Genomic DNA, 15,128 nt, shown 5'->3' with positions numbered 1-15,128 from the left:
TGACATATGCTTTTGGTTCACTTCAATCTTAAAATCAAATTAAATCTGACAATGCAGTTGTATTGTTCTTCTCACTCTTTTCATTTGACACGTTTTGAAATATTTCCTGGTTTGGGGTGACAAGTAAAGGACTGTATTTTCATATTAGAAAAACTTCAGCCTCTTTATTTTCTAGTAATAGTAAGAAAGAGTCTCGAGGGTTAACATTTTGCGAGATTTATATGACTGGGCTTAAGGACATTTATACTCATCCTGTTTTCTTTCACTGTGTTTCTACTTAACAGGCAGTCTGCAGTGTGAATAGATGTTGCCTTAAAAGAATGAGTTGTATTTTTAAAACAAATTCAACTATTTTTAAATCTTGGTGCTCTCAAAACAAACAAACAACTCACAAATCTCCTTTAGAAGCGGCCTGTTTTCCTTGTTTTATATGTTATGTCTAAATATGCACATCACTTTGGCCATTGGTGAGCTAAATGAAGCTGACGTATGCTTACCTTGGTGCTTAGCAGTTTACATAATGAATGCTCTCTTCTCTGCTCTGTTTTATGCCACAGCTGTTCCACAATGAATGTTGGTTTCTATCCCAGCCCCATTTATTTCCGTGCTGTTAGGGAAGCTCTTCCTCATGCCAATACTATCTACTTTGAGCCCAGTTTTGCTATTTTACTAGTTGTATTATTTTTACTATTGCGCTACTGGTACTAAAGCTATTGTTTTAGTAGTTTTGCATGATTTTTTTTTTTTTTAATTTATTTCTGAAGCACACTGGAGGAGAACTGGCAGCAGTCTCATCAGTGAATTTGCAGCATCTATTTTGTGTTACCATCATCTAAAATCAGGAGAGAGGGGAATCAATAGCAGCTTTTTTTAGTTGTGGCTAATAGCAGGATCCTACCCTTTCTGAGAGCCTAGAAACTCTTGGCAGCGTTTTAATTTTTCTCTAGAAGGCAACAGGCTCAGAAAGACGTTTAGGCAGCAGGAGTAAGTCGGGTGTTCCCCAGTGAGTAATTGTCAAGGAAGAGAGTGTATTCATGTCTATATGATGTGACATATTTACTCCCCAGAGGAGATGAGGCTTTAGCCCATCCCTTCAGAGGACTGCCCTACAAGATGTGTAATCCAGCCCCAGAATACCATTTGCAGCATTTGATCTTTTATTTGGAGTTAAATCATCTTTATTAGATCACTTTTTTCAAAATAGTTCAGTGAGAGTCTCTGGGCTAAGTCCAAGTGTATGTATTCTCTGGGGTAGGGTGCGGGAGAGGTGTGTGTTCAGATTGGCAAAGGGCTCAAGCTGGTCAGCACGAGCTAAAATACCCATGACAAGAAGGAATGTTACTTTTTCACTTAGGTTAAAATCACAGGCAGAACTTCAGCTTTGATACCAACTTCAGCTGATGGCGGATTTTATTTGGATAAGGCAAGCAGAGTTGGAAATGCGTGTTAAAATGTTTGTCCTCTTTAGTTCAGGCATACTTTTGCTACTTTTAGAAAGTACTCAGTTTAAATACATGCCTCTCCATTCAAACATTTCTTGTGTTGAGATTGTGGAGAACCCAGCAAGTGATTGACAGGTTTATTCCAAAAGAGATAATCTGTTTTTAGCTGAAGGTTCTTGGATGAATTGGATTCCATTTCATTGTCTTCTGGCTTTGGTTGGATTAGAGTTAATATTCTTCTTTTCGTTTATCAAAAATAGTGGTGAGAATTCCTGTATCTTTTAATGAACATAATTTGATCACAGAATCACAGAATTGTAGGGGTTGGAAGGGACCTCGAATAATCATCAGGTCCAACCCCCCTGCCAAAGCAGGTTCCTCAGAGCAGGCTGCTCAGCTAGGCGTCCAGACGGGCCTTGAATATCTCCAGAGAAGGAGACTCCACAACCTCCCTAGACAGCCTGTTCCAGTGTTCCGTCACCCTTACTGTAAATATGTTCTTTCGCATGTCGGTGCAGAACTTCCTGCGCTCTGTCTTGCGGCCATTGCCCCATGTCCTATCCCCACAAACCACTGAGAGGAGGTTAGCTACATCCTTCTGTCTCCCACCCCTCAGATATTTATAGACATTAATGAGATCCCCCCTCAGTCTCCTCTTCTCTAGGCTGAACAGACACAGGTCTCTCAGCCTTTCTTCATAGGAAAGATGCTCCAGGCCCCGTATTATCTTTGTGGCCTTCTGCTGGACTCTTTCCAGGAGATCCCTGTCTTTTTTGTACTGGGAATCCCAGAACTGGACACAGTACTCCAGGCGAGGCCTGACCAGGGCATAGTAGAGGGGGAGGATCACCTCCCTTGACCTGCTGGCCACACTCCTTTTAATGCACGCCAGGATCCCATTGGCCTTCTTGGCCACCAGGGCACACTGCTGGCTCATGGTCAACCTGTTGTCCACCAGGACCCCCAGGTCCTTCTTCGCAGAGCTCCTCTCCAGCAGGTCATCCCCCAGCCTGTACTGATACATCCGGTTTTTCCTTCCCAGGTGCAGGACTCTACACTTGCTCTTATTAAATCTCATTTGGTTTCTTCCTGCCCATCTCTCCAGCCGGTCCAGGTCTCTCTGAATGGCAGCACAGCCTTCTGGTGTGTCAGCCACTCCTCCCAGCTTTGTGTCGTTGGCGTACTTGCTGAGGGCAGACACTATTCCCTCATCAAGGTCATTGATGAAGATGTTGAACAAGACCAGACCCAGCACCGACCCCTGGGGAACACCGCTAGTCACAGGTCTCCAGCCGGACTCTGCGCCGCCGATCACCACCCTCTGAGCTCAGCCAGTCAGCCAATTCTCAACCCACCTTACTGTCCACTCCTCTATCCCACACTATCTCAGTTTTGCTAGCAGGATGTCATGGGAGACAGTATCAAAAGCCTTGCTAAAGTCAAGGTAGATGATATCCACTGCTCTCCCCCCATCTACCTAGCTGGTGATGCCATCATAGAAGGCAATGAGGCTGGTCGAGCATGACTTCCTCTTTGTGAATCCATGCTGACTACTCCTCATAAGATTCTTCTCTTCCAATTGCTTGGAGATGGCATCCTGAGCAAGCTTTTCCAACACCTTTCCAGGGACAGAGGTGAGACTGACTGTCCTGTAGTTTCCCGGATCCTCCTTCTTGCCCTTCTTGAAGACCGGAGTGACATTGGCTATCCTCCAGTCTTCAGGCACCTCACCCTTTCTCCAGGCCCTTTCAAAGATGACAGAGAGCGGTTCGGCGATCACCTCTGCCAGCTCCCTTAGCACACATGGATGCATCCCATCGGGACCCATGGATTTGTGTGCGTTGAGCCCACTCACACTCCTGAACCATGCCATGTAGAAAGAATGAATAATGAGTGTGGATGACGTTCTTGCTTGCTCTAAGAGGTTGTTGCATTGTAAATGAAGGAAACAGGCATATTCTGTATTTCAGTGTTGTTTGTCATCAAACAGGATATCTTACCACGAAAATATGTATAAAATATTTGTAAATATTTATTTGTAAAAATAACAGAGGAAAAAAAGTTGAAATAAATGGCTACAAATAACAGCTTTGCCAGGCATGTGTGTGCCATGTCAAAGCTGGTTTCTGCTTCTTCTTAAAGGGTTCATTTAATAAAAGCAATTAGCATCACCTTTAACTCAGTATTACAAATTTATCTGATTTATGACAGAAAATATTTAAAATTTTAATGAGGTAAGTGTTCATCTATGGTAAGGTGGGATCGACTGTACTATGTACTGTATTGTATGGAAAATATAGTTCAAAGAACTCTTACCACCCAGTTTTTCAAATAGCTTATCTACTTAGCAGGGATATTTCTTCTCCTTTATTTCCATCCATGCTTTTTTATAGACAGCTTGCACTGCTGTGAAATACTTTTCTTCCTTTCATTGAAACACCATTATTTTCTCAAGTTGTACAGTTGTGTCTTGTGTTAGTTTCTTGAATGTCAGCCCACATTCACAAAAGATTCATTGACACCTACTGTTATATGTAGCAAATACAAATGGGATTCAAGCATGAAATGTTTATTCATAGGCCAAAGAAGATTAATATAAACTTTTTTACTTTTTTTTTTTTTTTTTTTTTTACAGTCCCTTACTTGCTTTCTATTCTTTCCTTCGTTTTTCCCTTTCTCACTTTCTGCTGCTGTTGTCTGTCATGAATATATTTCATCTACCTTTGTGCTTCTATGACCATGTTCCCAGTTCACATCTGGTTCCATTGGCAGTGGTTTCCTTCTGCCACTGGTCAAACAGAAACTACCACCATGCTTTATGGATTTTGGATTACCAGCTTGACCAGCAGTCAATCCCACTCAAATCAGTGTGAAGTACATTAAACAAGCCAGATATTGTCCTGATCCTCAGTGTCATCTCATGTGTAGGATCTTATGATTTACTTCTCTCAGCCCCCCTACCACTTCAGTACAGTTTTATTATATATATATTGGACAGTCATGTGTACAATATGTCTGCTGATTACCATTAAATGGTTGTGGATGTACAGAAGGGCAGTGATGAAAAAGTGAGAATTAAACTTCAGAAATATGCCAAGGCAGTTAAATTTTCATTTAATTTTGCACAGTACAGCAAAATACTGTGCATTATTGATCCAAATGAATAAGAACAGGACTGTCAGATATTTAAGCTGCCTTCAGTGTTTTCCTGGCTATTTTTTCTTTACTATTATTATTTCTTAAAATGTTGTTGCTAGTTAGAGGGAGAAAAAGTAGGTATATCAGTTTGAAAAAAAAAAGTTTCATTTATATAAACTGGAAAACAAGCAATAATATAATGCTTAATTTGTAGGATTTAGCAATCAATAAAAAACTTCAAGGAAAAAAAGAGCTGTTCAGAAATTCTGAGGTTACGCTCCTCTCATCTGTTCATTCATCCATCTTGCTATGATTAGCTTGTAACTCTTAAATGAAAATTAGTGTAAAATGTTTGCCCTCCTGCTTACATCACTGTTATATGAAATCCTACTGCAAATGTGCTCAGTTTGCTGAATATAATTTTTTTTTTTTTTTTTTAAAAAAAAAAGATAAAGTAGTCATTATGCTATGGAAGGAAAAATTTTCAGCCTTTGATAAATACTAAGACTTTTCCAGTCATCATGATCTTAAACCATTTTCTAAATCAAATATAACACCTTATAAATTGAAAGTTTGCTAACTGATCCTTCAGCAACAAATCTAGAATTTCAGGAAGCCTTAATTACAAGGATAAAATCAGTAAAACATGCACATATGGCCTGAACACTTATCCTGCTGGTTAATCTTTGCTTTTGGGAGTGTTTTTAAAGCATAATTCAAAATCATGCATTACAGGAATTTCACTGTGGGATATTCAGGAGTCACAAGCAGTCAAAAATTGACTTAGTCAGCAGCCCCTGCAGGAGCCAGCTTCTCTGTTTTTTCTGTTTACAGCAGTAACTTATAATAAGGACAAGTAATTTGGCGGTTTTAAGAAAATATTTTTTTTTTTAATCTCAGTGCCTTTCTTTTAAGTTGTTCTTTAAATCTAGCTACAGTCACCAGAGGCCCTGCTGGTGTGTACCGTCATGCCTCCCCTTGGAGAACTGTGTGCACCATGGAAACATGGAGATGCACCCTAAAAGCAGTCTTTTACCAGTTTTTGTTACAAACATTATATTAAGTTGTGAGAAATTGGCCTTAAGGACTTTTGTTGGGAAACTTACTTGGAAGAAGGCTTTTTTTTTTTTTTTGCTCTGAAATTAAATGCAGTTCTTGCAAAGAAACCTGTGGTAGCTTCATCAATCTTTTCCAGGCACCATCCCCAATGAGTGACCTGTACCTTAGATGTTATCAGATTACAAGTGTTTGTCGAGGGTTGTACAGCACAAGATAAAGTGGCTTTTGTGGAAGGAAAACAAAACCTGACAGCCACAAGTTGCTGACATCTGCTTATATCAGAAGCCCAGCGTCAATCTGCGTTCTGCAGCCAGAATATTTCAGCCTTTCCTTCACCAATTTTAAAGTTTGCTAAACAAAAACAATGGGGGGAAAATGCTAAACTGGAGGAATGTAATAGCTACTGTTTTTCAGCTGAATAAGTGATAAATTTGTAATAATGTGGATGGGTGTAGAAAGGTTGTTACATGGAACAGCTTGAAATTGTGGTATGCTGTGCTTTTGGTTTATTGTGTAGATTTTATTCTCAGTCTTTATTTCTGTTCTGCTGGGTCTGCTTCTTTAATAGCATTTTTTTCTCTCTTGGTAAACAGCTGCATGTAACTTGTTCTGATGAGCAGATCAGAGGAAAAGAGAAGGGACAGGGGAAGATGTGTATACACCAGGGAACTTAAAACTCTGTGCACACAAGTTCCACTCTTTTGATTACATAATCAGCTACTGAGTAGCTGAAAAGCATATTGTAGTTCAGTGTTGCCCCTTTTGTGAAACTGCAAAACTTAGAGAATCCATAGAGCACAGTCATTTAAATAGGAAATTGTCAAAATGTAAAAATCATGTGGAAAAAAACAGTCCGGGTGACCATCATGCAGCACTATTTGGGACAAGGATTTCTTTTGTAGAGAGATAAAGATGTTGTCAAAATGTGCATGAGGATGTGTGTGTATACATGCATATGTCTAAGTGGGGCTGGACTTGTAATTGCCTGAAAAAGCCTGTACTCTGTCTTGCAAATATATATATATATTTATCATATATATATATAAAAATATAAATAAATAAATAAATTTTTGATGACTTGAAATGGTGGATGTATTCATAAATTTAGGTCTGTTTGTTCCCAGCTTCTTTAGTCTAGGAGGATGAAGGACGATACTGAGTTTTCTATTATCTGATACAGTAAAGGAAAGTCTCTTTTTCTCATCAGGTGATACTAGCAGACATGCAGAGCTATCCCAGAAGCTCCCTTGTTCTCATGAAGTGAAAGTTAAATCAGCTTTGGGAAGCTTGAGGTGTAAATGCTGCTGCTTTGTACCCACTTTTCTATCTTAAAATTCAGATCTGACACTTTTCAGAAATTTGTGAAAACTGGGCAGATGTGTGGTTTCATTTGCCATTTATCTGTTGAGATGAATGAAAGTATGTCTAACTTCTAAGCTTCTTATTACACGTTTTTTAAGTACTTATTTCAGCTTTTGCTTTTTAAGATATAATAGGAAATCATGTATGAAAAAAGGAATAAGAGGAAAGCAAAGTACAGTCAGTATATCCAGCAAGGGTGAATATTTGTGGCGCAACTTGTAAAACTACTTATTTTGCTCATTTGCATATACGCTCTCTCTTGTGTTCCTGGTAAATTAATTTAAGCTCATCCATGTTTCAAGTCAAGCTTCTTGTGTACTGAAAATCAACTAGCTGCATTTTAACTTACTTTATCTGCATGTTTATTTTAAAATTCTTCGCTTGTGTGAGGCTCAGCACACTCTATCTGCATTTAAATGCATTTAGAAAGATTGGCTGCTTTATTATGAGACAGGCCTTGTTTACTTGAGTGAAAAAGTTAGTGCTCTGTAATAACACATACAGCTTCTAGCCCTGGGACTCATTCATTGAGTGTTTGACTGCAGAAGTGAAATCCGCTTTGTTGCAAAGCAACACGTTTCAGCGAGGCAAAAATTCCACTTCTGTTAAATCGCTTTCCAATTTTCAGGATAATGATGTGTTTAATTTACCACAAAACATGGTAAACTGCCTGCAGTATGAGTTTGGATTAGTTGTTTAGATTCATTTTATTTAATTTTAATCTTTTTTTTTTTTTTTCCTTAGTAAAATGTATCTCTAGTTTTTTACTTGATTGTTAGTTTTTCTAGCACTTAGTTTTGATATTTTAATGCTGGCAAAAACTTTGTGTTCCTGGTTTCTGAAAGGAATGATAGTTTTACTATCTGCTGTGCTAACTATGGCACAGACAAAACCCAGGATCCATTAAAACTTCAAACAATTTGTGGATAATGTTCTGAGCACAGTCTCCTATTTCTAATTTTTTGCCATAGGTCATACAGTACCTACCCCACTGCTGAGAGGATTTCCAAGCACATCATCTTTTCCCAAAAATTTCTTGAAGCAAATAACTTATAGTTATTCTCTAACTTCTCTTTAGGGCCAGTTCTAACTTTTATACTGACATATTTCCAGCATGATCTTCTTTTTGTGGCCAACAGCCACAAACGAGGACTAGTGGATGGGGTGGAAGATGTGCTTGGTGATCCCAGCCAGTCCTGCCTTGCTGAAGCAGGCAGAAGTAGAGGGTAAGAGAGAAGAGAGCTCCTGCGCCTCTGCTTCTCCCTGCCCACCCCATGGTCCCCTGCTGCCATTTTGTCACATTACCTCCTCAAACATTCCCTACAGTGAGGGGAGCTGCGGCCCACAGCTGGTTGAGCCTGAGGTGGCCTCTCATAACCTCGTCCTGCAACTTGTCCTCCACCACGGGCCTCCAAGGAGCAGGCTCCCAAGGTCTGCTCCTTCTCTCCGTCCCCAGACACATGTTTACTTTGCAGATGTAAGCAAAAAGCTTAAATTTTTGGAAGAACATCCGTGGGAAGCAATTTTCTTCCTGAACTCAGCGTTGCTATTTTGACACTATCCCAGGTTAATCTTTATTTCAACAATGACGTGTGGACATTTGTGGGGCTCTCTGCTTAATGTATATGTACGGCTGTCACCTAGAAAATAAACTGTTCAGTTCATAAAAACAGACCACAGCACACAGACATTGGAAAATCAAAATAATATTAATGGTATATTAATGTCATCTTTTAAGTCTTAAAGATTCGATGGTCACTGAATAGTCAATCTGATCTCTCCCATTTATTTCCCTGAGTTAACTTATGTTCTCTGGCTATTAATCATTTGATGTCTGTTTCATTCCTCCATCTGTCTAGAAAATGCTTTTTCAACATGGATGTTTTAAGCCTTTGTGAGAGACTGTGTTTTGGAATCTGAAGGAACTAGTAGTGTAGCTCTAGGGAAATACTCTAAATAAGAGGTGGGTGTCTGACAAATAATTACTACTACTGCTGAAAAATAGTCCAAAATACTAGGAAAAACTGGTAGAAATTTTCATGCAAACTCACTAAAAAAAAAAAAAGAGTACGTTTGTGGCACTCCAAGCTGTCTGTAGGGATACACAAAGTCTTGTGTGACTGCATACGACAATTTTACGTAGATAGTAATCATGGTTTATTTATCAAAATAGGGGCATCCTGAGTGTTTGGCTAATACGGGAGAATTGACAAAAAATTTACTACATTTATTTATGCAAAATGTTAAGCACAATTAAAAAAAAAAAAAAGAAAAAGAAAAAAAAAAAAGGATGATGCTCTAATATAATTGGAATAACTGACTTGAGGAAGATTTGCTATCGAAGCAAAACTAAGAAATCTGGGAATGCAGCCCGACCATGGAAAGTACTTGTTTCACCACAAATATGACATCTACATTTTATGAAACCTACTTATTACCAGGGGCCAAATTCTGTGGTCTTTATGCAAGCAGAACTTTCACTGGAAGTTCACTGAGGACGGTAGAGTTTGGCCCCAAGCTATTTCTTTTCCATAGAAAATTACTTCATTTGTAATTTCCTCTTCTTATATTTCTCAGTAACTGCAGAAATGTGAGCTGGTCGTTTAATTTCAAGTGAATGCAAGCTTTAAGAACTCTGTGAAATTGCAACTTTATCTTTCAGTGTAATAGAATAAAAGAGTAAATTTGTGGACGTGATGTTTTACTTAGAGGGGAAAAAAGGCATACTTGGAGAACTACATAGATGGGAAACCAATGTAGATGTGTGAGTTTTTCCATCTAAGTAAAATGAGAATGATTTTTGGTTTTGAACTGAAGAACAGTGACTTAGGATGTTGCAAACAGATGAATTAATATTGGACTTCTGGGATATTTCTGCGAGCCACAAGCTAGAACTGAATGAGATCTGGGTTACTTATATTACCCTAGCTAATTTTATTAGTATGGTGCTCCACCTTGGCTGGTATATTCACTTCTCTATGGCTAATACAAATGTGTCCATCCTGTGCTATGCCTTGTAGACACACCCAATGGGGAAGTAATGGCCAGCAAGTACCTTATGAAGAGCCAAATTCTGCCGTTTCAGTTTATGCAAGTGCTCTGATTTTGATGAGTGTGTTGCATTGGTAAGGAATATATAGACAGGTAACACTTACATGAGGCCATAAGTGAACAAAAAGAGAGTACAGGGCTAAATATATATATTTATATATTTGTCTTTAGTCTTCCTGTGCATTGCATTATCACCTGCTCTTAAAGGTCCATGTAAAACAAGAGAAGAGTGAAATAACCAAATAGAAACTTTGAAGATTACTGGATATGTCTAAACTTAAAAGTGTGATGAAGAGTGAAATACCAGGCCTGATGGCTGTCTGCAGCTACATTTGGCCGAAGCAGGACTGGGATTTGACCCTTGGAGCACCTGCATGGTACCCTACAAATTCATATACCTCACAGAGGACAGTGGACTGAGGCTGGTTGGAGTCAAATGGTGAATTAAAAGCTGCTGCTATCAGTGTAACTCTGAGCAGGAAAATATCCAAAGCCCATAAGCAAATATTACATCTGGCATCTCTTTACATTACGGGACCATTTCCATTACAGGACCATTTCAATTACAAGGACTTAATAGCCATGCAGGAGAAAAACACAACCCATCACAGCATGTTGCTTGTTGTGTGTGTCCCTGCAGTACTGTGCTAGCAGGCATAGGCACCCTCTTCCCATTCCTCACACTGATGGGAAGTCTTGTGAATGCAGCTAGCATGGCACTGAGCTCCAGCCCCTTTCCGCCTGCAGAGCACCCCACCGGCATGCGCCTGAGCTCATCCCACCTCTCTAGCGTCGTGTTATGTCATATCTCACGGCAGCTTCTGGAGAGGCTGCCATTGCAGTTCATTTTGTGAAGAAACTTGACAGATTGAATTTTCCAGTGTTGGCTTTTTGAGTGAGCAATTACATCTAAAACAATGAGTTTCAGGGCTTAGCTGCAAGTTAGCTTTCTTTTCCAGGCTGCATTGCATTACTGATGCTCTTTGAATGCGATTTACCCAATATTAATCTCTGAATTGTGCATAATTTGTTTAATCACCTGTGAAACTTAACAACTTTCAGCTTTTCATTTCATTAGATGTGAGATAGATGCGAGATAGAAGGCCAGAGCTCGATGACACACACAGTGAATACCACTGAGGACTCCGTTTCATTTAATGCAGTAATAATAAACACTCCATGGGCAATATTTCAGCAATCGGGAACACTTTTGCAGCCCTTTCTATCTATAAGTGTTTGGCTAAATGACAAAATTGAGAAGAAAAAAAAAAAAAGTAAAAAAAAAAAGAGTCAGACTTAGTGCCTTAATGTAAGCCTTCATGGCTGAAATTATATTAATTGGCAGAATGAATTACCTCAGAACAGAGCAGAGAAAGGGCTCCATTGTGGGTGGCCATGCTGTGAAACCTTTCCTCCCTGGCTCTCATGTTCTCTCCTCAGCATCGTAGTCCAGCCTGTCCCATCAGCAGGCTTCAAAGTGAGTCCTGCAAGATTTATAGTATGTCTCCACTGGACACTCATTTGTTTGGTCTGTTTGCACATTATGCTGAGTTGCTTTGTGGTGGGAAACCTCCTTCCCCTGCAGAAGCTGCTCCCAGCTCCTCCCTGAGATGATGTGATGCTCCTTAAGCCTGCAGGGGTTAAAACTGGGAAAAGAGGTCATCAGTTGCTCTTTTCTACAAAAGCTCAGTGTCTGGAGCCCTTGCAAGGACTGCGTGAGACCTGAGCCCTGAGATGTTGAGGCCCAGCCGTAACCTTGTGCAGCAGTGACCCGATCATCTGCAGGGACGGAGGGATTAGGGCGGTCACACAGGGACTTGCCTGTATTTTATCAAGTGACAGCCCAGTGTAATAAACTTGCCTTTCAGCAAGGACTCGAACCGGTCTCCGGGGTGCTGGCCCAAAGCATTTCATTAGCGTTGCTTTTTCCCCGGTCCAGCAAATAGTGAATTATTGTATGTCTTTGAGATTGAGGGGGAAAGGGATCCAATCTTGGTTAAACCAGGATGGTCATCTTCTGTCTTTTGAGTAAGCGTGCAGTATGATGGGAGTTCTGAGCTCTTCTTTATCTCTTATTCCTCCCTGCCTCCACACACACACACTTTTGCTATGTATTCGAAGAATGACAGAATCCCGTTTTTTCAGGGACCCTCAGTGAAGGATGTGGTTAGCAGGAGGTGTCTTGCTGATTGTTGGCTGAAAACAAGAGTGATGAACTATCAAACCCAGCATGAACTTGTAAATTTTTTCAGCGTTTCTTCTTTTTTCTTCCAGTTCTGATAAAGGAAAAGTTTAAAGTGAATAAATACTGCACGTGAATATGCATGCCATTTCTCACTTGTTTGTGCTCCTCAGAGTTAAGTATCAGGATAAGAAAGAAAGCTGGAGGTTAAATTAGTCCAATTTCCTGTAAGCCAGCAATATCCCATCAGGGTGAGCAGTCTGCTACAGCATTCCTTGCTGCTAGAGATGCTTGCTTCTATGGGGAAACCAAGTCTGCATGAGTCTGGAGACCATGCAACCTTCTCAGCCGTTCAGGGAAGGTCTCCCTAGGTCAGGGTGTGACCGGCAGTGGAAGTGCTGTGCGGAAAGCTGGGGTTTGCCACTGTTTCCACTCTATTTGTTCTGCGGATAAGTAAATTGAAGGCTGGAGTCTTCACGGCTGTCAGTGTGCCACCTTTGAATGACTTCTCAAAGGCAACCACATGTTCAAATTGGTCCTAATTGTTACAGGAAGGCTTCTGAGTGGTTCCAAGACCAGCTTTTTCCGCTGAGCTTGTATTACAAAATGTTGCTGGAATTAGATGAAACGAGTAAAAAAAAAAAAAAAAGTTTTTTTTTTTTTTTTATTATTATTATTTTTATTTTTATTTTGCAGCTTGTACTTTATGTCAAGATGCCTTTGAAACAAATCTAACCCTGTCCTGTATGTTGAATTGGCTTTCTTGCTTTGTGAGCTGTGACATGTTCAATCATTAGGCTTTAAATCGGGGATGGCAGCCCTCAGATTAACACTGTGGTATTCATAACCTCTGGCATTCTCTATCCCACTTTCCTGCAGGATCTCCTGCCCTCACTGGCACTGGAACCATTGCTGTCACAGTGGATGATGTTAACGACAACATGCCCACATTCGCCTTTAACGTGTATTCTGCCACTGTTCCTGAGGATGCACCTACAGGGACAGATATTTTGCTAGTAAACTCCTCAGATGCTGATGCTTCTACAAATGCTGTTATTAGGTAGGTCGTTTAGCACCACTGAGTGCAGTCCTGCCTCATACCTCGCCTGAAGATTTTTTTTCCCAGTGTCCATCATCAACAAGACATAAAGCTTTAAGGCACAGAAGGACAGAGTGCAACTAAACTCTTTCAGCAAATCTGATTTTTTTAAAGTATGCTTTGAGAAATTGATTAAGGTCAAGAAAAGTTTCATTACTTTTTTTTTTTAATATTTTACTACATTAAAAGCAAATGGGAGTCTAACTCACACCTAAGCATTGTTGTTGACGGGCTAAATTTCTTGCTAAGTATAGACAAAAAAAAGCAACTCAAACTAATATAATAAATGGATTAAGAAATTAAGCTGGCAGTCCTTACATATACATTCTCTGACTAAAGAAATATGACATAGGCTGTGAATATTCTGTGTTATTGACTACTGACAGTTATTTTAGCCTTTTTAAATGTTTTAGCTTTATATTTAGCATAGCATTTAGAACGGAGGACTTGTAATTAAGGACATAGTTAATTTTCTCTTAAAGTCATAGTGTTCCCTAGGTAAATCTACAGTCAATTAACGTCTTCAGTTTAGAGCCCACTTTACAGAATGAAAATTATACAAGGCCAGAATTGAAATGTATCCTATTTGGGAAGACAATAAAAAGTTAAAATTTTTGCCTTTAAATTCCAACTGGTTTGCACATCTCAGTTGATGCAATCCTGTGCCTTAACTAGTCACTGAGCTGAACACTGGCCATGGCTAGTTCACAGGCAAGAGTAATGAAGATGCTAAGTGGCAGTGACAAGGTAAAGATTATCCACTGAGGACAGATTTATTGGTAATGGCATACAAATCAGATTCTAATTAGTTATTAAATCACAAGAATATGTAGGTTATCTCTTCAAAATTAACTTCTATTAATGTAAACACCCATGTCTGTTTCCAAACTTAAAAAAAAACACAGAATATAAAAGTAGCTTATTTATTTGCAGTTTCTATTCATTCTTCAAAGTGTATAAGAATATCACAGTACTCATAAGAAAAAAAAAAAAGGAAATAAAGCAGAATTATGTTATAATGAAGTAAGTGTATATAAAATACTGTAATATTTTCTTTCAAATAGCTACAAGCCATAAATAGGAACTTTATGTCTTGGCATCTTTAAATATTTGAAAAGTGTCCAAAGTTTCCATTTATTAAATTGTGAAACAATGAAGCTTTTAATCCATTTCACTCTCACTCAGAGAAACTATTTCTGGAAAGCTTCTTTAGAAAAATGAATTCCCTACAAATCATGAATGATTATAATGATTGCATCCCATAACCAAAAATTACCAGGGTGCTCTCAGATTTCTTTTCTATGTTTGAATTGCTTTGATATTTCTGCTATTAATCCTTATCACTCACTCAATACCTCATAGTAGAATAGTTGATTAAAATATTTTTTTTCATAAGAAGCTATTTTAAGATTGTTTTGAGGTTTTGTTTTGCACTTTTTGGACTCAGAAACATACTTTGTTTTTCTTTGACAGAATTTGTCCAGGTTTAGCATTTAGAATAATGCAAATCTTAAAATATGACTTGTATTACAGAACTAACAAAAGCTAGAGGGACCAGAATACATAATCCCTTCTTTTCAGAGGTGCTGAGCACTCAAAAAGGCCTTCTCAGGCCCCATTCCAAAGACCCCATTCCAAAATCAAATCTTTGATTTCCATAGATGGTATGTAAAATTCCATGTTAAGATTTTCATATAAAGTCAAAAAATGAACTTAATTTTGCAAAAAGTAGCTAATCTTCTGCAAAACTGTAACATATCCATTTATGCCAGCTCTTTTTTCTCTTATTTCTGGT

The 15,128-nt window shown here is 39.0% G+C and overlaps 1 protein-coding gene across 1 annotated transcript in view; it reads left to right on the top strand.

Moving 5' to 3' along the window:
- FAT4 (FAT atypical cadherin 4) overlaps positions 1-15,128 on the top strand; it is a 144,026-nt gene that overhangs the window by 89,640 nt on the left and 39,258 nt on the right. The window contains exon 7 of the mRNA XM_035325202.1: positions 13,114-13,294. Coding sequence (XP_035181093.1) covers positions 13,114-13,294 — 181 coding nt within the window. The remainder of the gene's footprint in view (positions 1-13,113; positions 13,295-15,128) is intronic.

The sequence above is a fragment of the Oxyura jamaicensis genome, chromosome 4 (genome assembly GCF_011077185.1).
Source record: "Oxyura jamaicensis isolate SHBP4307 breed ruddy duck chromosome 4, BPBGC_Ojam_1.0, whole genome shotgun sequence".
Taxonomy (NCBI): Eukaryota; Metazoa; Chordata; class Aves; order Anseriformes; family Anatidae; genus Oxyura; species Oxyura jamaicensis.
Note: the sequence above shows the minus strand (reverse complement) of the source record. Positions and strands in the feature narration are given on the sequence as shown.